The sequence below is a fragment of the Callionymus lyra genome, chromosome 2 (genome assembly GCF_982586985.1).
Source record: "Callionymus lyra chromosome 2, fCalLyr1.hap1.1, whole genome shotgun sequence".
NCBI lineage: Eukaryota > Metazoa > Chordata > Actinopteri > Syngnathiformes > Callionymidae > Callionymus > Callionymus lyra.
In genome coordinates, this window is record NC_141819.1 from 15,916,073 (window position 1) to 15,938,556 (window position 22,484).

The following is a 22,484-nucleotide window of genomic DNA, read 5'->3' on the forward strand; positions in this document are numbered from 1 at the left end:
GACAATGTAAACAAAACAAAACAAACAGAACTCGATCCCACTGTTTAAACAAATCAAACATTCAAATACAGAAACCAAGATAAGATGATCATGAGTCAACCCTTAAAGCTATGAGAATGTGATGACACAGCAGACAGAAGTCGTTTACAAAGAGCTTTATTTACAATCTCAAAGTCCACTTACAGGATACATTGAGTACGATGGGAAACCTTTTATTTACATAGTTTGTGCTTTAGGCACACAATCATAAATATACAGAAAAGGAGCAAAAGAAAATGGAAAAAAAAAAGGTTGTCTCTCTTTTATGACTGTATTTTTCTTTAGGTGAAGACAGAAGCAGCAAAAATGGTTCATACAACACATCAAAAAGTTACTGCATAGTTAGGAAATGAACACGAGGGCAATATATATTAGGGCTTGGAGTAAAAATGCTGGATTTATTGATTTACCAAATAATATATCTAAACAGGAAAAAAAAAACTCAAGGTCACTTGAAGTTCCTATGGATGCACCTCTTCTTGGCAAAAATGATGACCGAGCACTGGATTTGCTACGCGTCAGATTATGCAACCACTCAACTTTACCTAAACAAACCGATACAAGATGACGTGGTCTTTACTTTTCGTTTTAACTTCAGAGCAAAAGCTGAATAATTCATGAGGGGTTGAGGAAAGATGTACAGCAGTTGAAAGTGACATTCAAAAGGAAAGGTCCAAACACAGAGTTCTACAACGTAACTTGAAGGCACTTGAACTAAACTGAAGTGTTCTGGTGACTGGTTTGAAACCGTAATTATATTCACGCTCGGATGCATTTCATTTAGAAACGAGTTCGACTCAAACACATCAAGTCGTTTTCTTATTTGAAGAGACTGAACGAGGCTCAGATCCAGCGGTTCAGGCCCAAAGTATGACATTAAAATGGTTTGAGTCAAACCTGCTGTTGCTCTTTGGACACTGTGTTTATATATATATATATATATATATATATATATATATATATATATATATATATATAGAGAGTTGACAATTCAAACAAGACCTATGAGCCGCACAAAACACTCAAATTGACACAGATATTTTACAGAATGTACAATTTGCTCACCAACGATCTTACTTATGATTAATTTCATCAACATAATGCACAGAGGTGGGACATTTAAGTGTTCATAACCGTAATAACCAAAACATCTTTTTGCAGCTTTGACTTTCCTAATGGCTTCATTCTCATGGTTTACATTCACATGACTTTTTGTGCTTTTACAATAGAAGATTTGATTTACACGAACCTTTAAATTACATCTATTTTTACATTTAGACAAACCAGTTGACATTTCCAAATTCACCTCTAACATTTTTTTACATAATAAATTAGTTTTTTTTTTTCTCAATAGTCAATCTACAGTAGTACAGACTGAATCATCAGATCATTGTCACATTTGTCGTCTCAACTCGTCCACAAGAATCAGCCAATCACATTGACATATCATTTTACAAAAGTACAAATTCATCTGTTTTTATAACATACGATTAACAGCAAACATGTTTACCTGATAACATCAGTCACTTGCTAAGTGAAGGTCTTGAAATATAAGGCAAGTTGACAGCCCCCACATTCTTGTGGACCGTGAATAGAAACAGCATCTAGATCAGTGCTACGGCGCTGCGCTACACTCGCAACCCCGGAAACATGCGACTGTCCAGTCGCCCCCCAAACTCCATTACAATGCTATACAATTACAATTTGGGGATTTACACATGAAGCTACTTTTGTTCTGAGTGGATCCTGGGAAGTCCGGTCGGAGCAGTCTTCTAGCAGCATCGATGATCAGCACAGTTTATTCATTATTGTGTTGCCTTGTCTCTCTAGCTGGTGATGAGAGGAGGACCAGTCCAGGATCTGAGGCGGGAGAGTTTGACAGTATAAAGTAGGCTGGTTGTTTTCAAGGCGCACTGGATGCACAAAAAGATCAAAGGAGTCGTTTATTCCAAGTAAACTTGGCCGTTATCAAAGCCACAAGGTGGAGTCGTGTAGTTTCTTAGAGGTATTGTTGGGACTGAAGGCAAATCCGATGCTGTTGACGCATCAGCTCGTGGAAGACGAAGCAGGGCAGAAGGGGAAGAACGGGGCGGTTTTAGAAGTTTGTGTCAAGAGTTTGTTTGCGTCCGCTTTTCTGAGATTTGAGTCAGAACGTCAGCAGTGTCCTTCAGAAGCAGGTCGAAGATGCTGTCGGCCAGCTGCATCTTGACGAACAGCTCGTCCTCGTCGTAGTTCACCCACTGAACCTCCTCTTCGTGAAGTTCTTGCACCTGAGAAACATACCGGTGTTTATATCTGCACATTTCTAAATAAAACTCAGAGATTAAAAAGCATGATTGTGATTCACCATTCCAGTGGCTCACTGTTTAAAGATGGAAATGCTTTAGGATGGAAGGAACATACCAGTATGTGATCGACTCTGTCCCGCTTCTTTCTGCCAAATTTCAGCATTTTCTGCCAGTCCGTCTTCTGGCTCGGCTCTTTGGAAAGGCCGTAGAGTTTCAAAACTTCTGCTGTGACAAACGCCTGTGAAATGTTCAACAAAAAAAAACATGTTTAAAGTCAAATCTACAAAAACATGTTTCTACTTATTCAATGCTTTCGTTTACCTGAACTGTGGCGACGTCTCCGGGGGTCTTGACTCGGTGGAAAAGGGAGCACTTGACCCGACGAGGTTTCACCCATTGAGGATGATGCTCGTTGGGGTCCTCTGCATAAATCTCTTGAAGGATTTCCCACGACAGGTCGTACACAGCCTGTTGAAGAGAGAAGAAAATACACTTTTAATTCTCGATACACATTTGGTTTCACTCCATACTTTATTTCAATCAAATCGGTTCATCACCTTTCTGTAGCTACGGATGCAGAGTGCTTCTTGGTCTTGAGCGTTGGCCACTTTACCCAAGTACTGGTGTGAGGGTTCTGGGCAGGGCACGTTAGCAAGTGTTGGTGTCAACTGCTTGTCAAGACCGCAGCTCTCCCAGATCTCCTGCACAGCCACCTGGACCATCTTCTCCACTTCCGTTGCGGAGTGAGGAACCACCATAGCGGGCTGCTCTGGAAGTTTGGGAGGCAGGGGAAGCGGCAGAGCAGGCCTGGGTGGAGTCTTCCCCTGCTGGTCAGCATCCTGGGATAGAACCAGCCCTCCTGAGGATCCAGACCTGCCTCCCACCTTTTCCTGTTCTTCCCTCTGCTTGAGTCTCTCGGCCTCCCTGCGCGAGCTCAGGCCGAAGTCCTCGTCGAACCAGTCCTGATCATCGCCGAGCTCGTCCAGCAGTTCGCGGTTGAGCTCCAGCTCGGCTAGTCTTTTGGCAAGTTCCTCTTGACCACTTGCCCCCAACACAGGACTCTCCTGTAATTAAAAAAATAGGTGGTTAAGAATATGGTTGACATTTATTTGGTTAAAAACCAAGACTACAACTGAAGCAATCGTTACTAACTTCTTACTGATGCAACCAGGGGAGATCTTCAATACAAAAGTTGAAACGGAACCAAATTCAATAGAGCAAACAAAACTTTGGACTTTGGCTGAACCTCCCAGATGTGAGGTAAACATCTGATGATCCCTCACTTTGAATGTGGCAACATGTCATCTTTGATCCATTTTAGTCGACGGTATATTTCGCAGCAGTGAGTAATATTAAACACACATGCTCGTGAATGGAATAAAGAGTGACTCACCGGTTGGTTGCAGAGTTCTGGCGACGACAACTCATCTTGTTCTCCGGGTAGAAAGAAAGGGAGACCATCTTTTTGCTGCACGGATGGCATCAGCTCCTCTTCATGTTGGGCAGCGACGCCTGATGCTCGATTGGACGCTGCGATTTTCTGCTCCTTAACTTTTTTAATCTGAGAAAGCTCTTTGACAGTGTCGGCCACAAGGTTCTTCAACAGTTTATCTGTGACCTTGTGGAGCAACGATTGATCCGTTTGCACACCGCTGGTGACATCAGACCGAATTTGGTTATTAGAGACAACATCCTCGCTTCTGTCGAGCGATGTCGTCTTTTTACGAATGTTCTTAAGGTCATCCGTGTCGAGGAGAGCAACTGGTGCATCTTCAAACTCCAGGATTATGCGATTGCTCATTTCATTTGACCATGGATGTTGTTGATGATGATTTAAAACACAAGATTTTTGGTTATCGTTGGAAATAGATTTGTCTTTGATGCCATCACTTTCAGGAACTACTTCTTCAGCCAGTTTCTTATTGTCGTCTTGTCGTGAAACTGTGTCTACGTCATTGTTGTTCCCTCCTTTATGAGACAGATCATCGAAAAATGAATCGTCCTCATCCGTGGTTTCTGCGTAGCTCTCGAACTTTTCCGGCAGATGTGTGATTTTGTCTGGTGGAGCAAATATACCGTGACACTCATCGCACTCGAAGTAAACCACTCCGTCATAGGTACCATTATTGCTCCCCTCCGACTCGTCCAGCTCCACGCCGGCCCAGTATCCATTTGCAAAGCTGGTAGGGCCTTTAAATCTCAGAGTGCCTGGCTGCACACCTCCTACAAGAACTCGGTCAGCAACGTTAAACGTTGGCATTTCATCTGTGACGGGAGATTGTTGCCTTTGTAAAGGTGCATGATTGGACTCTTCATCCTTCCGGTCCAGGTCGAGCAGTCTTCCCGAGTCATGACTGGTCTCACTGATCCCAGAGTGGACGCTTTCTTCTTCAGAGATTTCCTCTTCTAGTTCATCCTCTTGGTTGTCTCTCACCTCCACCCATTCAGCAAAGGCTACGCTTTGAACAGGCGGCTCTAATATTTCCGAGGCCGGATTCGAACTATGGTGTGAAGAGTCAACCACTGACTCGAAATCATCCTTATAAAAGTCATGAGTGGAAGAGACCTGGACTTTATTCTCTCCAGACTGGTGTATTGATGATGCCGCAGCAGACTCGTGTGAGGTTTCAATGCCCACTTCACAAAGCGGTGATTGACTCTTAGAATAGTCATTGTGGTCCATGTCAAACAAATCCTTTGGTGGTTCATTCTCACCAGTAGGGGCAGATGGATGTTCCTTCCTATTGGCAGCATTTTTGGATGTAAGCAGCTCCTTTTGCTTATTTTCAACATCCTCCTCTTCTTCGACAGATCTATTGACAAGGTTCTCATCACCTGACTCCTGGACAGAAGGTCTCTGGTGACTCAGGATGGACTGATGGCTCATAGGGGCCATCACTGAACAGTCTGCAGTGGGAGTCACAGTTGGTGGGTCTTCATCAGAGAGATCTTCTGGTATTGAGGTAGATTTGTCAATGTCTGCTGCAATTTAAATGGAAAATATATATAGTTATCTGAATCAGGTCCTGTGTAACTTCACATAAATTAAATTTTTTTTAAATTCTTACCTTTGTCTATAGAAGAATAGATTCTTTCAGAGAACTTGCCGATATCAGATCTATAAAAAAGTGTAAAACAAGTCTCAACCACAGCCTCATATTGTAAAGAAATTAAAAAACACATCACTTTGTGTATCTGGTACCTTTGAGACGAGGAGTTGACATTTTCCTGCTGAGCTACAGAAGTGGGTGCTTTACCCTGGCTCATACCAAGGGTCAAATCTGGCTGTTTGTTCAATTCCGCCTTTGTTTTCTCAATGTACACATTGTAGCTCTGGATGTGACGAAACACACGGCATAAGACATTAACAAAACAAAGCCAAATGTTGGCTCCAAAAGAGAAAGAAAAGAAACATTTACCTCTAGTTCTTTTAGCAAACTGGCCTCCTTGGCCTTGAGAAGCTCCTTTTGCCGCTTCTTCTGCTCCCTCTTGAGCTGCAGGGCCATCAACTTTCGCTTTTTTAGCTCGTCTTTAAGGTCTTTGATGCGGGTCTCTATGTCACTCTGGTCCGAAATGGCTTCTGAAAACAAATGCAGATAATAAATGTATTAGAGTGCGAGAGCTGTACCAGAACTCTGATTAGCAAAACGTAATCCAACTCGGTGCCGACTCGAACCTATGCCCATTTCTTTGTGGATTAGACCACGAGTGGGCAATAACATTTCTCCAGGGGCCACAATTTACACTGACTGTTGAGAGGGGCCGTCAAGACGAGATTATATTTAACATATTCCTTTCATTGTATTTTAAAAACAAGAAAGAAAGAGATATTAAATATAGAACCCAAGTCTTAAATCAAATAACTTTAGCAAGTTATATCAAAACATGAGTAAAACTGTCCATTTCCCTCCACACGCACAAGAGCAGTTTTTAGATATTGATTTTCAGAGAAAGTCGATGATGAGATTACGGGCAGAATAACTCACCAGTTAGTGTGTGACGCGGCGTTTCTGCACGAGACAGAAACTCATCTTGAACCTCTGAGGTCGGGCTGGATTTCCTTCTGACTTCATTCGGAAACACAAAAGCATCTGGGCTTTCCTTCACCACCGGAGACTGGAAACAGAAAATATGTAGAAAAGTGTGACCTTCGGATGAACAACATTGTTCAAAATTCCATTAAACAATGTTTTCAAAAGATACAATAGATTATAATCAATGCAGGGCTCATGACTTGCTTGCAATTACTAAACTAATTACTATTTAACCTTCTAGTCAATTTATAGACTGTATTTTCCATCTTACAAATGGGGGAAAAACCCTTTCAAGTGACAGTAATCAACTTTTTATCCTCAGTCACTTATGCGAGAGAAACTAAAGATATGAGGTGTATTAAAAAAGCTCACTTGTCTGGTCATAGTGGGTGAAAGGGAAGTGAAGTCTTGGGGGTAATTTTCACAGCTGCTCTGGATGGAGGTCAAAGGTGATTCTGGCTCCACCTCTCGTCCTGCTGAGGGAATGCATCTTGAAGGCTTTGATGATGGAGGTTCTGTGTGTATGCTGGACTCTGGTGTTGCCGATGAAATGTCCGGCTCGCTTACATAATCTGGAAATAAACAAGGAAAAGTGTCTTCAGATCATCTTGTTTTATAAATACATTCATTACTCGTTTGATCCGCTTTATTCACCCTTTTCACTCTCTGCTCTGGGTTCAGTGTTTGGAAGGTGACCGGGACTGAAAGCAGGAACTTTTAGACTGACAGGTTTGACACCATCCCCGTTCCAACCAGAAAGAGCTTCCGTTTCAATCCTCCGGACTTCTGCCTCCTCCTGGTCCAGACGTTGCTTCCACTGCAGCAACTCCTGTGCGTGATGACGTCTCTGCATGAGGTGCTGTTCCCTCTTGGTCAGAAACCTTTGAGGCGAGTGGTGAGAATAAAGAAGTCGCACAGACAACGAGAGTGGAGGAAGGAAGGAGTAAAATGGGGGGAAAAAAATAGAGATTTTACTTGAGAAAACAATTAAACTCTCACAAATAATCATTTATCATTTGATTCAAAGTCCACTCCATCACACAGTCAGTACACCCAAACCATGCTTCAGCAGTTTGAACCCTGTTATTAACACCATATGCATTAGAAACACAACATTTCAAAGAAAGGAAGAGATACCAGAGTGAAGAAAATACACTCGTGCATCAACCATAAAAGATGGAGGAAAACACTCCAGTTTACAGTTAATACATTATAACTTTTGGTCTAGTACACAATGACTTTTTAACAAATCAAACATCAGCTACTTTCTCTGCTTCAGGTACAACTGCAGTATAATGTGAACTCATGCCGTGACCCTAATAGAATTTCAAAGCCTTTAACGTATCTTAATGCAAACTGATGACACAATAGACACGACATCAGTTCGATGGAGTTCCTTTACTCCCCAAACTCTATTAGACCAACTGCGATCCATCCTCATTATCCCATCCACTGGACCAGTTAACTAATAAAAGCAGCTAGTGAAGATAAAGTGCACAGAGGGAGGAGATGGATAACTGTGGCTTCTATAATGTTCTTCAGAAGTGTATTATCTATGAATCAACATGGCCGATGACAGGGTATGAATATTTCAAGGAAGATGCACTGCTGCTAAATTATTTATTTCCGAAAGGAAGGTCATAAAGAGGTTGGACAATAAACATTAGTGAAAGATTTCCACTCAACAAGGCACATTTAAAACCAACACAACCCTTGACATTCCTTAATTATGACTATAAACCTTTTTTGCCAAGTTCTTATCAGAGGCTCTGCTTAACAGGATTTTCTTTAAGAAAAAAAACTTTTTTTTTCACTCATTCCCTAGCTTCTGATCTTATTTTACATATGCTTTTTTTCTTTAACAAATGCAACTATTATGTAATGATAAACAAAGCCTTATGATTTACTGCTGACAAACAAAGATACATCTGTTCATTATATACAGTAGGATACTGTCATGTTTGCAGCCTTGAGAAACACATTTTTGATTGTGGGCACACAAATGGTTTTTGGTTTGATTTATTGTTATTTTTGAAATTAAAACATCCCTTACAGGGTTGAAAAATGGGCTGATAGGAAGGTGTCAAGTAGCAGTGCATTTGAAACAATCTAAAATGTTCTTTAATGCTTGCCGTCATTAAATTAATAATTATTATTTGAAATGTCTTCCCAAATACTGGACTTGTCAAAGGTTGGTTTTATTAAAGCATGCAGCATCGCTCCTACGCACGATCGACCTGCAAAAAAATCTGAGAAACCACGCAGAATACTAATAATAAAAGGAAATCCCAGTACACCAGGCCTCAACACCATCCGAGCAGGATCCCAGTGGAAGAAAACAAGCATGTTAAAGGGGGGTAGCAGGTGTGATGTTATGGGTTCAGGCTGGTTGTCAAAGTGCCATAAAAAAGGGGAAGAAGCGCTTTACAGTACCTGGCCAACTGGTTGTAGATAAAAAGCTGGAATTTAGGGTGAAGTTTGGGGAGACAGACAATGAGGGAAGCCCAATGCTGGGCCGTGAACACGGAGAAGAAGTAGTGGACAGGGGAACAGAGACTTGACACAAACACAAGAATGAGAAGGTACAACACAAACAAGGTGAAAAGGGGTGTTTGAAACATGATAGGAGGGGGAAACAGAGAAAAGGAGAGAAAAGAGTGGTATGAGCCAGTGCATTTATAGAGCAGTAATGGAATCACTAGAGGATTACTACTTTCTGAAGTGGGCTCAAAGGAATGGAACTAATCAAGCATGTTAGAAAAAAAATAAACTAGAAAAGTACTATCTAGAAGATACAGCAGAGTATGGTGACACTTAATGCAACTAATATAATTCATACGGCAAAAGCCAAAGCTGTTTCTTTAAATAGCGTGACCTATTAATGCAACTTATCAGCAGAGATTTGTAATAGCAAAAGAAGAAGAAATGTTATTAATCGGCTGCAAAGTTATCCCTCTGTGTCGATATAATCAGACAGTAAAAAGATAATGCACTTTAATCATAATGTGGAATAGTGTTTTTTTTTTTACTTTTCATCCATGTGTGAGCGCATCTTCTTGAGCTTCTGCATGATGCTGCTGGTTTCACTTCCGGAAACAGAAAGGGCAGGAGAGGGGGAGCGGCCATCATCGGTGTGTCTCGGGGTGATGGACGCAGCCTCAGAGACGGGCGTGTCAGACAGTGCAGCCTCCTTGTGGACGCGAAGACAGCAGAATTATTTATAGACGAGTCTCATTTAAACTCTTTTCTCATGCTATATTTATACGACTTTACTTACAGATGCGTCACAGCCTGCAATTTTTAAACGCTCTTTTAGCTTTGATGTCGAGCTTCTCATGCGCTCGATCTCCTCCTGCTGTTTTAACAAGAGTTGTCCTTCCTTTCTTGCTGCCTTGTTGGCCTCTTGAAGACGCTTGATCTCAGCCTGAAAACAAGTCCAATAAATAATTATAGGAAGTATTTTCAGAAAAGAAAACACAAGATGCAGTGAGGATATTCCGTACCTGCTCCTGCTGAAGTCGGATCAGAAGGCCTCTCTGTTTCTTCCTGATAGGTGGCATCTTGTCATCCTCCCCCTTATCCCTCAGCCTCTTCTTCTGGTGCTCCAGCCACGCCAACTCAGTCCGGATATTTTCTTTGAGAGCTTTCTGGCGAAGTGCCAGTAGAGAGCTTTGATGTTGCAGTCGAACATCCTCATCCTTCATGTACTGTCGCACCATTTCCATCGTAAACTGAGAAAAGCTGTCTTGTGCTCCGAACACCGCCTTGCTCGACTCCTGTGATCGTGGGATAGAAATATGAACTCTTCCTACGGAAAACATTGTTGCGCTTCATCACATCTATAGACATATTTTAGACGCTTCTGAAAAGATAAATATTGTGTGTCATTGCTGTGGTACGCTCACATCACATGGCAATATTTGTGCCTTTGGCTGTTGATTAATTCAGTTCAGAAACATACAGAGTCACAAGTCATGGCTGTACCTTGAAAACTAACCAATACACTTCCAGGTGTGTTGGGAGTAAAATATTCAAAAGAAATATGCATTCAGAAAGAAAATATTCCCGTTACAAAAACGTCATACAAGTAACAATATTATTCACAGCAACAGAGTGACTCTAAAAAATCTGTTACAGGCTTTGGTGTATGCTGGTAATAAACTAGTTTTGAGCGCCCCCTGCAGGCGCCCAACAAAAAACTGCAAAGTGGGTTTTATTATGAATGATTTCTACACGTCAAACTACTTGTTAAACCTTATTAAAAACATCCCCACCTTCAAAATATTGAGTGGTACCGAGGGCAGCTTTGAGTCGTGTTCAGGACTTGTGACCACAGACTCTTCGAGATGACGAGGCTTCTTCTCTAAATTCCCTCGACGATGTACTTCAGAAGGTAAAAGAGAGCGGAAAGACTTCTCCTCCAACTCATCCTCTGTCAATGAGTTGTCGAACCTCATTGAGTATTCTGTGGCAACTGATGTTGTGTCACCTAAACGGCAAGAATTTAAAGATAAGTTGAAGAAAATGTGATACAACAAAACTATTTAAACAAGGGAATCGGACACGTCTGGTACCTTTTTCTTCCACAATAGAGGGAATACTGTCACTGCCAAGGGAATCATTGGCAGCTGTAGGCATTTCTTCCTCAATAGAGCTGTTGCCAGTTTCCCTCTGTTTCTTCACGTCTTCAGCCCTTTTCCAGAAATTTGACTTTTTTGCTGACTCAGCATGGTTGGCTGATGCATTTGAATGGCTTTGGTCAGCGTCACTTGAGAAAAGACAACAAGGTGGATTTAACATTAGAAATTATACTAGATTATTAATAATAAAAAAGGTCGATTGATACCTCTGGTTGGACCGTGTATGAGATGGAGAATTGGAGTGACTGACACTTGACGACATCATCTTTTCTGGCCTACCGGTTGAGCTAAAACATCAAAAAGCGATTAGGTAATATATTTTCAAACATTGTCATTTTTTAAAAAATAGATTAATATATAATAAATATATAGAGTACCTCATAGAATCAGAAGAATCATGTTGTATCTTTGGAGAGCTGGTATTTCCTCCCCACTGATGCCTGCTCCAAATCGACGTATTTGCAGTTAAATCCGGCCCAGTCAAGGCCCCAGAGACTTGAAGGCGGGTAAATTCTGCCATCTAACACAAACGAGTGACAGGCAGCCATTCTTTTAGTGAATACAAAAGATCTCAGTGCGGAAATCTCTTCTTTTAACTTGAAGTTTCTCCGGTACACAGGCCATTAAAGTGATGAGTGGGTTGCTAACCTCCTTAATGTGCCGCGCAGCATCACCAGTGTATCGTGCTGCCTCAGCTTGTTGATTCAACATCTTTGTGGTGGCATTTTGGATCTCTTCCAAAGTCTCTTTTTGAGTCACTGCCTCTTGCAATTGCATGTGAGCCTGGATAAAACACAAGAAGCACAACAAAGATTGGTGTCATTGAAGAAGCAACACCGGCAAGATAGATGGAGAGATTATTGTACCATTTCAACTCTTTTTTTGTTCTCCTCCATCTGCAGCTGAGCCTCAAGAGCGTCTCTCTCAGCCTTGATCTTCTGCTCATAAATGTCCCGCTCATGACGCTGTTGATTGGCCTGTTGAGAGGCAAAGAAGTTTATTTGTGTGCAATAACATGAGCTTAATAACTTGATTATAGTGTAATAGATTACAATTTTAACAAATCCATTTAAAAATCATAAGCTAGTTGAAGTGTTTTCATAAGATTACGACTCAAACATTTTCAAATGTCACTTCTAACATAATGCTAGTTCGGCACTGGACAGGTCATCTAAAATATGCCAGAACAAAATTACATATCAGACTGACCAGCAGCATTTGGGCCATGGATGCTGTCTCTTGCTTGGCCATAGAAACTCCCATCAGTCTCTCCACTTCCTCCAGCTGCCGGGCACACTCCTCGAAGGATTCCAGGTTTTGGAGTTCAGCCGTCATCTGCTGGTGCAGGACGCCGGGCGAATACTGGAGTTCATCTACGTTGAGAAAGAGATAAACCAAATTACATTAATACCAAAGTCAATTTCACATGATAAATGTCACCAGTAAGAACTACTGTTACCAGCTGTGGCTCCTCCAACTGAGGAGATTATCTTATTGGGATCCATCCAAGAGTTTTTTCTTAGAGGGTCACTCACAGTGTCTGCTCTACGGGGCAAATCAGAGAACAGGAGGCCGGGGTCAGATATAAAAGGCCTTGAAGCAGACGACTTTGGTCCATCTTGGGACAAACTGGAAAAGTGAGGCAGAAATCTTTGTTATTTTCAAATAAATATGCATAAAAAATCCTACCCTTAATGAAAGATACAATAACATTATTTGAACTTAATGATCAGGGTTATGGCAAATTAACTAATTTAAACACAATCAAATGTTTTAGTGTTGCTCAAAAGTAAGTAAGTAAGTAAAGTTAAAAGCAAATAACAGAAAGAATAGTGCATTCCTGTAATGGTTTAGACACTTGAAACTATAGTTGAAGGTAAATAAGAAGTCTTTTGTTGCACCACTCACTTTGCAGAGTGACATGTATATACCAAGGGTGTTAAAGATAAACACCTTCAAAGTCTAGTTAAAACAATCAAGGATCAGCAAAGTTGAACGGCAGGAGAGAACAGTTGTGGCTACGAATGAATTGAAAGTCATATGACACTGTTGGCAGTGAGGAAAATATTTCCAGAGGCAGCAAATCAGAGCAACGGGCTGACCTGGCCTCCTCACGTTAAACAAGGAACCATTGTTAGCAGAGAGTCAACTCTGACTCTTTGCAGACCTACTTCTGAAAAATGCTCCCACTCTTCTCGTTCTAAAAATTGTGGCCTAACGTGCCAAACTTTCTTAACAAATAAAAGAGTAAAAACCTTTTGGAAGGCAAACGGTCGCTGTGGTGAAAACTGTTGCTCTGACTGTCAGGGGACCCCACTTTCGACCGGGGTGAGCCGAGTCTTCGGTCCTCTCCTACAAGTGTAGCACCACTGTGATCTGATGCAGAACCTGCAGTGGAATTAAAAGAGTATAATAAGCAGCAAGAAATCAGTGTTAAAAAGGTTGAAACACAAAAGGACTTCATGATTGTAGGAGAGGGGATGAATACACACACACCTATTTTTCCATTGCTGAGCTTAGACATGGGAGAACCATCAGAGCCAGTAGAGAGATGTGACGACTGTGCAGATGAATGATGGGAGTTGACAGAACTTGAATATCTCTCAGAGGCAGAGCTTCTCCGCAGCTCTTCGAAGCGGCTGTTTGACAGATGAAGACAGAAGGATCCTTATAAATGTCAGGACGACAGTATCATTGGTTTATTTAGCAAAAGCTTTTTTAGCATGTTGTGGGACAATGTTGCCATCTAGTGGCGACTCTGGAAAAGGTAGAGCTACATTTTATGGTACCTGTGGGACTTGGAGTGAGGCCTTGGATGACCATTGGTAACACTGCTGTGGGAGGAAAAGTCATTTTCCACAATGGCAGTGTTTTCAGGGCTATCGCATCGACTGGAATGTGCTGAATGGGAGTTCCTGTCACCGACTGTAAGGAGAAGCAAGATAGATTGAAATACAACTAGCATCACGGAGATTATTTACAACAAACCTTTCGAATGACTTTGAAGGTTCTTTGTGAATATGTTGATCACACTTAAAGGACTCCCATTGTTCAATTCCTCCCAGGCAGCTTTGCCCTTATCCTGCTGAGTGAACGAGGAACTGAGGCCTGAGAACTTTTCCGCTTCCTTCCGGAACTCTGACAGCCGTTGTAAGTCCAATTTTTGACACCTATCCAGGCAACATTCTGGTCCATGTGCATTGTTGGAAAGATGAGTAGGACTTCCATGTTCGGAAAGAGCACCGTCGCCTTCACTCAGCAGGGTCTCCTGGCTGATGGAGCTGCCACTTGATTCCTGGAGATCTCTTTGATGCTTGTGGATTACCTCAGAAACTGTAGGTTCTTTTGTGAATGTTTTGCCTGCTCTGCCAAAACCGTTTCCAAACTTGGCTTGACCAGTAAAACTGGCAGAAGCAGCATCTCCCTTTTTACTGTAAAAAGCATTTTGCTGTGGGAAATGAGCATCACTCTGCTCCTTCTGTTGGTTAAATGTATTCAAATGATTTGACCCGGGAAGATCCAGGCCATTGTATGTGCCATGACCAATGCTGGACATAATTCTGTGGATTCGTGAAGGCACGTCACTTTCAATTGGATCACTCTCCACAGCTCTGGTACCGACATTATCTTGTAAGAACTCCATGTTTAGAGCACTGTCCATGGCCATGGATGTAGCCACACCATAGTTGACTCCATCACCAGCAAGCTTTCTGGCTTCTTCCTCAATACGATTTGAAAGTGAGGCTGCTGTCGCTTTGAGAGCTTCAATGCGAGACACTTTGGACTGTACATTATCTAAAGTTGGTGGTGAAGGGTTCCAGTGTTGCTGGACTCTTTCAAGTGTTGAAGTCTCAATGTCGATGTCCATAACATTTCTAGAGAAGCACACAGATCATTAAGATTAGAGACTCTAGAATACCCAAGATTTAAACTAAACTAAACTAGAATTAAATAAGCACAAAAAACCCTGAATCATACCAGTGTCAAATTCAAACATCAAATGATCAAACATAGCTTGTGGCCATTTTCATGCCAAATCGCAAAGACAAAGTGTCCCTTTGACAAAAGCTTCTCTTCTTAGAATGAAGTGTTTTTTAGTTGAAAATCCACAATTTACAGTGCCTGCTCAGTGGTTAATTTAACATGAAAGTTTATCTTCTGTAAGCAAGTACCTGGAAACAGTTGGGGCCTGTCGATCGTTCAAAGAGTGGTCACTGCTGGAGGGACTTCGCAGAGCCTCCAGTCTAATGTTCTCTTTATCAGACTCTCCTGACGGCTGGTACATCGGCCCCTGCAGAACATTTGAAGACATCAATTACTGCTGCTTCTTTCATGTGTCAAACATATGACATATTCCATTATTCAGCCTAAATGAATTTGACGTTTCAAATGAAGTGATTTTCGTTTACGCACCAGTTGAAAAGAGGGTGCAACAGATTGCATTTGTCTCGCCTCAGAGTCCAACTGCGTGTTTTCTGACGGAAGTTTGTCATAGGTCTCTAGAAGGCGGTTTTGTACTGGAGCTGCAGGGGCCTCTGAAGGAAGAGGTGCCTTTGCGACTTCCCTTTGCGTCTTATATAGTTTTTGCAACCTCTGGTTTCTTTTCTCCATCTCTTCCGTCACCGCTCTTCTCTCTTGCGACTGGCGTTGCTTCCTTTCTTCTTGTTGTTTGGCGATGTACTGGCGGACAACGTCCGCATCGTAGTGACGTTTTTTCGGACCAGTGTCTGTGACGTTAGCCGACCCTTGTGGGTTTGATGTGGAGCTGGTATTCTGTTTGCCTCTTGTCGTTCCAACAGGTACCACGGATGTTCCCCAGGCCGACACAGGAGCTTTCCTTCTTGAGGTCGAGCGTCCTCTCCTACTGTCAGTACCCTGCTCCGCGGGGTCACGCTCCAGCTGGAGGTCGTCGAGTATACCTTGGATGTTGGTCGACAACACGTTTGAATTTGCACATTCTGATGCTTTATCATGGGCTGCAGGTGTTTTGACCCGGCATCCGCTTCGACCTCGATCTGCACTTCTAGACCGATCTGTGCTGTTCTGCCTAGAATCCTGCTTGGATTTTGAACGTGAGGCAGAACTGAAGGAGGGAAGTGAGGCTGTGAAAATAATCAAATGACCAGTCAGATTTAATTACCTTTGCCTGGACAAAACCATTAACCTTGTTCAAATGTCTATAAATGTGTGAATAAAAAACGCAAAAATATCAAATCAAATATTGGTTAAAGTTAAATTAAAATACTAAATCAACATTATCAACCAAATAAACTGAAGCAGTCAGATTAAAAATAAATATTAGATGTATACATTAGTAATAGATAGAACTTTATTAATCCCTCAGGAGATCTCCTTAGGGAAAAATAATATTCCAACATTAAAATTTTATATGAATAAGTAGACATAGTATAAAAATAAATAATATTTGACTTATTGCCAAGCAGCACCATTGAATAGGGAAATGCTGAAAACAAACGTGCAAGTGACAGCCACAGACGGTCAAAGTACTTGAGCTGAAATCACCAAAGCCAGATGGAAGCGATAGAATGAACGAGGAGGGGGTTTGCCATGGAAACTGTAAACTAGGTCAAATGTCCTCTAGATATCAGAGAATCTAATCTAGACGGTGCTAAACATTTTCCCGGCCCATCTCTGCCAGGCAGAGTTCAGGCTGTCTGCGCTGGTCGGGGGAGACCTCGTGAAATTAGGCCATACCTAATTGCGCAACCAACCAGAACAGAGAGTCGATCTCCATTACTTCTGGCTATGGAACATTGCCAAGACGACATGGAAAGAAAACAATACAAAGCTGCAGCGTTTGCATCTAACTGACGGATGATGTGTCTGAATAGTCACAAGAAAATAATTCATAAATTGATTAATTATTCATATTGTTATTTATCCTCAATATCATCAGTGGACGCCAGAAAATCCAATCAATCAAAGTTTCTAACCAGAAAACAAAGTCACAAATTTCACATAATTTGCCCAAAAGTTAATTCAACAAATCCTGGAGCGAATAAAAGTAAAGAAACTCTTTTGAAAAAAAAGCGACAATTTATTAAATACACAACATCTGGATAACTGCTATGTGTGTATTTTTGTAACAGCCTAAACATGGCAAATGCTATGACCTTTCATTTTGTGTTCATAGCAACAGCTTAGACTCCATTCATGATTTCAGGGAAGAGGCCTACATAGTAACAAAACCCATGGGGGTGAAAAGCTACTCATGAGACGGAAAATTTCAAGTGAGGACCCACCTGTTTGGTTCTGTCCATCATTTGTCGGATGCCCATCCTCCCCACTCGGTTTAGACATTGAGCCGAGAACCATCTTCACGATCTTCTGACCCTCTCTCCAAGAAGCAGGGCTTATCACTGCACAGAGACCAACAACATGTATTTAAGCAAAAAAGTTGAATAACAAGAAAGTCATTCAGAGTTCACTTCATGAAAAATAGTGCTTCTCAGTGAGAATAAAGACTTAAAACAAACACAACAGTAGTTTCGTTTAAGTTTTGTTTCTTATATTTCCTACCATAGAAGTTACTCAATCAGGTGAAAAATAAATAAAAGCAGAACATAATCAGCTTAACATTAAGTGATACAACAGCATTTACAGTATTACCATCGGGCTCCATTGACAAAAAAAACTGTCACAAAACTATAAGAGTACCATGTTTACATATTGAGCCCCAGCATGTAGTGAGAGTGGCAGCCAGAGAATCTCTATATAGATTTAAACAGATATATATAGCACGGCTGAACATGAAATTGGAAGCTGGCCACAAAAAGAAGGTGCCTTTGCGAATACTAGAGAGGACACGATTCATTCATGACTACGGATGGAATTCTACACCAAAATAAACAACGACAAAAAACATTTTCTGTTGGCATTTGTTTGATGAATAGCAAATGACAGAAAATCCAGCGTAGAAAATGACATTTTAAATCAGATTTAATCTTCAGCCAAAGATAAACTCATCAGCAACAAGTGGCACTGTAATATAATTGTTGGTTGCACCGTACCCGACTTCGGGTTCGGTTCCGTTACTGCTCTGTGGATCTTCGCAGCAGGTTTGGGAGCCTTTCTTTCTTTTGACCTGTTGGGTCTTGATTTACTTTGTTGCTGAATCTTGGATCTTTGAATATCTGCACAAAGAAAATACGACGAAGACAACAAATTCATTGATTTTGTTTTGTACCGTTATGATCCTACCCTTCAACAGCACAACTGTGCAAAAACCGCAACAATATTCCTCGTTACTCACCAGTTAACTGTTGTGAAGTTTCCGTGAACATTTCTCTGCTGTAATTATAAAAGTCCTCTTCTCTCAAGATTTTGCCATCAGGAGTCTGAATGTGAATCTCTGTGCTGTTAAAACCTGTCAAAAATATTTAAAAATTAAAGATTAGGACTTCATGGTTCTGAAAACACAACGGTACCGTTTGCACCTACCTTTGTATACAGGAGGAGGGGCTGCAGCTTCTGTTTTGCGAACTTTAGTCGTCTGCCTGTCAGCGTCAATGGTACCTGTTCTAGTTCCCATAATGGGCTGTTCCAAATAACTACCGAGTTTTTCTCTCTCTGCAGCTTCTTCTAAATGTTGCCTCTGCCGTCGTATTCGCTCTTTGAGTTTCTCCAACTTATCATCAGGCCGATGCCGCCTCAAGTTTTGCAACCGCTGAGAGGCTGATCCAGGGCTAGAGGAAACCGAACTGTCCCCTCCTTGAACCGAATATTGCAATGAAGCAGGGAAGGAGCTGGAATCTTCACTATCCATGCTTTGTGAGAACTGTACTTTGGTACGAATATCCTTCTTGGCCATCCTCTCGACAGGAACAGGAATCACATCTGATGGATATGAATCGTATGAAACAGTCTTTAAAGAGTCCAGAACAGGCTGGTCATTGAGGTAGGAGACATTTCTTCCGGTCAAAGAGTCCATATAGTCATGTTCTCTGTCCACTCGTGCGCCCGTTCTGTCGTTCTTGGACACCAAATGGCTCGGCAGCCGAGGATCAAATAGGATAGAAGAAGATGGAAGCGAAGATCCTGGCACTGGCTGCAACTGGTGAACCTCCAACTGTGAGGATGTGTGGGGTGGGGGGGTGGCCTCTCTAAAAACAAACCAGATTACATAGGATCACGGAGAGGATTAAGATTTTATTTGATTTTTTTTCTACAAATCAATCATTAGGACTCACACTATTATCAGAGATAAACAAATAAAAGCAACATGTATTAGTTTAACTGCACCAATAATGGTTTATATTGACAGAAACAAAAACAAGCTGTGAAAAACTATCAAAAGTTAAAAATTAAATCAATGATGACACACAATTTTGTCTGGTTCATATGACAAAATAAAGCTCATTCATATTGTTCCGTTTCCTGGAACTTTTCCACAGAAAGACTGCATTTTAACGGAATCTCAAGAGGTTTCCTAGAATTTCAAAACGCTCACTAATCAAGAAGCACCTACCTATAAGATGCCAGCGGATCACGGAACTCCACACTGTTCCGGTGTACATTGCAGTCCTGGGTAGCGTTTCTCAGAGGACTACGAGAACTGCTCTTTTTTGCACTTAGCTGCCCATTTATTCTAGATTTTGATGACTCTTCTTTTTTGTCAAAAAGGCGGCCGTCTGAAACAACAACAAAAATAAGGCTGAAGACCATTTTAAACCATTTGACAGTCATTGACCAGCCGTCATAATAAGAATAGTGATTAAAGTGAGAGTCAATTTCAGTTCACCTCTTTGACGAGTCGTCTTGGCATATTTCTTTTGAGGGCCGTCCATAACAGAGTCCAAAACAAATGCTGTACCTGGGCCAGCGACAATATGGTTTTCTATGTGCCGCAACTACCAATACAGAAAGCATTGCAACATGAGCAGAATGAAACAGACAAGAGCGATGACTCACTGGTTATACTTCGGATCAGCTTGTTTTTCAATGGACTTACGGTAAGTTTGGATGGGGCCGTTTTTTTCCATTCAGCCGTTGAATCTGAAGAAGAGAAGAGTGTATCATAAAACAAATATACAAAAAGATTAATAAAACCAACAGAACAAATTCTGGACACAAACCTGTGCCTGTGAAAAGATGAGACGCCTGCAGAGCGTAGCTACTATGAGGCACATCTGACCACGTTTCGCTCATAATCTCTTCCTTTCACCTTCATCAGAAGAAGAAAAAGTGTTAATGGAAAACTGATAACTTGGAAAAAAAACGGATAACTTGGAAAAAAAACTTCCTCGATATAATTATTGAAGATAATTGAAGAAACATTAATATCTAGAACTATTAATTAATAATGTTACATTGAAAGTAGTATTATTAAGCCTTAAATAGGAAACATAGCAACTTTTTTTTGTCTTTCTAACACTCACATTATGCCATCCTGCAAATTTTTAAAACTGGTTTTACAAGAGCTTTAGTGAGGGGGAGGTGAGCATAACAATTGTCACATGACATGCATGTGATATTTACTTAAAGCAACACAAGTAACTATCTAGTGCTGATACTGGACATGTACAATGAGAGTACGTTTGTATTAAATACTAATAAAATGGGTCAATATTGATTCTGCTTCTGAGTTTGATTCCATGCTTTAGTCTGATATCAACACCACACAGCCCTGGGACAAACCAACAGGCTGAGGAAGCAAAAAAGAGGAGAGTGTATTTCTACATAAAAAAGCCCTTCAGCCATTTCTCCTCACAAATGGCCAACAAAGCAGGCAGTGTGTAATTATCTACACTCGAAATAGAGAAGTTATGTGCTGCAATTGTAGCATCCACATCATTTGAAACGTTACAAAAAAAGTGAGTTAAAACAAGTTTATTATTGTAGGTGCCGTGGTGGAAACTCCCAAAAGCTATACTGTCTGTCAAAAAAAGCTTCCAGAAGTCATTCATATATTGTGCGTAGAACCTTTAACAAACTGTTTTGGGTGTTTATCACACTCAGAAGTGTTATTATAAGTATAATTTATTTAACAAAAATAGTTTGGGCGCATTTTATCAAATGACTGAATAATAGTTACATGCAATTGGGCATCATTATCATCATTAAATTGCAATTAAAAAAAATAATGAATGGTTCTTGACCTTTAAAGTATATACATTATTGAATATTGTTTTGATTGTTTAAGCGCTTTGTGATCCTGGTCTGGAAAAGCGCTATACAAATAAAAATGACTTACTTAAATGACAGTTTTGTTGCTAATGATGATATTTTAAATGATGATGACGATGATGATGATGATGATGATGATGATGATGATGATGATGATGATGATGATGATGATGAAGAAGAATGCATTAAAATTACTATTGATTCAGAACTGCAAACAAAGTGTCACATTTTAGTTTTGAAAGGTTCTTTTTATTAAATGCAGTATAGCCTAGATTGGAAATGTAAGCTTTTAAGTTTCATTAATGTGGTTTTCCTCACATCTTCGTTTGTTTTAGTTGCTTCTTTCTTATTTAATCCAATGTCCCCTTAAATCGTCTTATAATAAGAACCTTCCAGGTATTAGCTTTTACTTTAATAATGACCATTTTTATTTAGCGGGTGACGTCACACGCATTGAGTCACTGACCACAAAAGTAGTTTTGATGTGTTTCAGAGTCGATCACACCAACTGACATCAAAACACACACATTGTTGGAGTCACTCCACCATTTCAAGTCCACTTCATGTGTCCTCTCTAAAGACTTGTGGTCACTCCGAGGACAAGTTAACAGTCAGCATACGTGGGTGCTATAGAAACCGTGGGCGTTGTCTTAAATAACTATTGTTTAACATATTTCATGTAACCACTGACCAAATACAAAAGCGTCTTAAATAAATACAAAAACAAAGTTTAACTTATAGTTCGCAACGTTCATCCCTCAAACACAACCCAACAGTTACCATAACAGGAACATTTCCTTTTTGGGGTCAAAAACGCCTATTTATAGCAACGATTGTCGAAGTTTATAACTGAAAATAAATGTGTTTTAAATCCAAACGTTTGGTGAGACATTGACAGACAAGACGTCTCGTCGTTTCTGGGAAGGAACCGATGACGCTAAGTCAAGAGTTTGTGTTCAGGCTAGCCAACAGAAAAAGTACCACAAGTACTGTATTCGTGCGTGAAAAGCTTCACACGTACCTTGTTTAACGTCCACGCGTGTCTACAGGTCTTCATTCATGCTGCCATTTTCATCTCGACAGAAGATCCACAGTTGTTGAGGCGCCATCAATGTTTGCTAACGTTAGCTAACACAGTAGCTTCTCGTTGCCAACTAGGCTAGCAACTTTTTTCCTCGACTCGAATTCATAGTTTCATTTTTTTGTTTCTGTTACCGAATGTCTCTCAGATGTTCAGTGACGACCGAGCGAAAATATAGTGAATATCAACCGGTGTCGAGATAATCTTTCCTGGGTCTAGAATGTTGACGTTTATCATCGACAAAAAAACCGGAGTA

At 40.9% G+C, this 22,484-nt stretch overlaps 1 protein-coding gene across 3 annotated transcripts; it reads right to left on the minus strand.

Moving 5' to 3' along the window:
• Positions 1-140: 140 nt before the first annotated feature.
• Positions 141-22,484, minus strand: cep350 (centrosomal protein 350). Of its 3 annotated transcripts, none has more exons than XM_087783689.1 (38): positions 22,169-22,484; positions 20,097-20,185; positions 19,973-20,016; positions 19,763-19,871; positions 19,490-19,652; positions 18,463-19,124; positions 18,275-18,388; positions 18,033-18,155; positions 17,265-17,381; positions 15,415-16,103; positions 15,174-15,292; positions 13,990-14,876; positions 13,791-13,926; positions 13,498-13,640; positions 13,257-13,389; positions 12,461-12,630; positions 12,211-12,374; positions 11,868-11,978; positions 11,650-11,784; positions 11,379-11,521; positions 11,208-11,288; positions 10,936-11,129; positions 10,636-10,850; positions 9,865-10,137; positions 9,639-9,785; positions 9,391-9,551; positions 8,795-8,917; positions 7,016-7,242; positions 6,734-6,933; positions 6,314-6,443; positions 5,747-5,907; positions 5,530-5,660; positions 5,396-5,445; positions 3,721-5,306; positions 2,885-3,391; positions 2,649-2,795; positions 2,443-2,565; positions 141-2,309 (listed from the first exon to the last, which is right to left on the minus strand). In XM_087783689.1, exons 2-38 carry the CDS (start codon positions 20,167-20,169, stop codon positions 2,148-2,150), a joined length of 8,853 nt encoding a protein of 2,950 aa, XP_087639815.1. In that variant the 5' UTR covers positions 20,170-20,185; positions 22,169-22,484; the 3' UTR covers positions 141-2,147. The 3 variants fall into 3 exon arrangements, with proteins under 3 accessions (XP_087639815.1, XP_087639814.1, XP_087639816.1); XM_087783688.1 differs by having other exon boundaries at positions 3,721-5,309; XM_087783690.1 differs by lacking the exon at positions 8,795-8,917 and having other exon boundaries at positions 3,721-5,309.

Excerpts from the sequence above, each read along its gene's own strand:
- cep350 (XM_087783688.1), bottom strand. The coding sequence starts at position 20,169 with ATGAGCGAAACGTGGTCAGATGTGCCTCATAGTAGCTACGCTCTGCAG. Across the intron at positions 11,289-11,378 it reads GATTCTTCTGATTCTATGAG|CTCAACCGGTAGGCCAGAAA; the intron begins GTACTCTATATA and ends TTGATGTTTTAG. Across the intron at positions 5,661-5,746 it reads GTTTGCTAAAAGAACTAGAG|AGCTACAATGTGTACATTGA; the intron begins GTAAATGTTTCT and ends CGTCACATCCAG.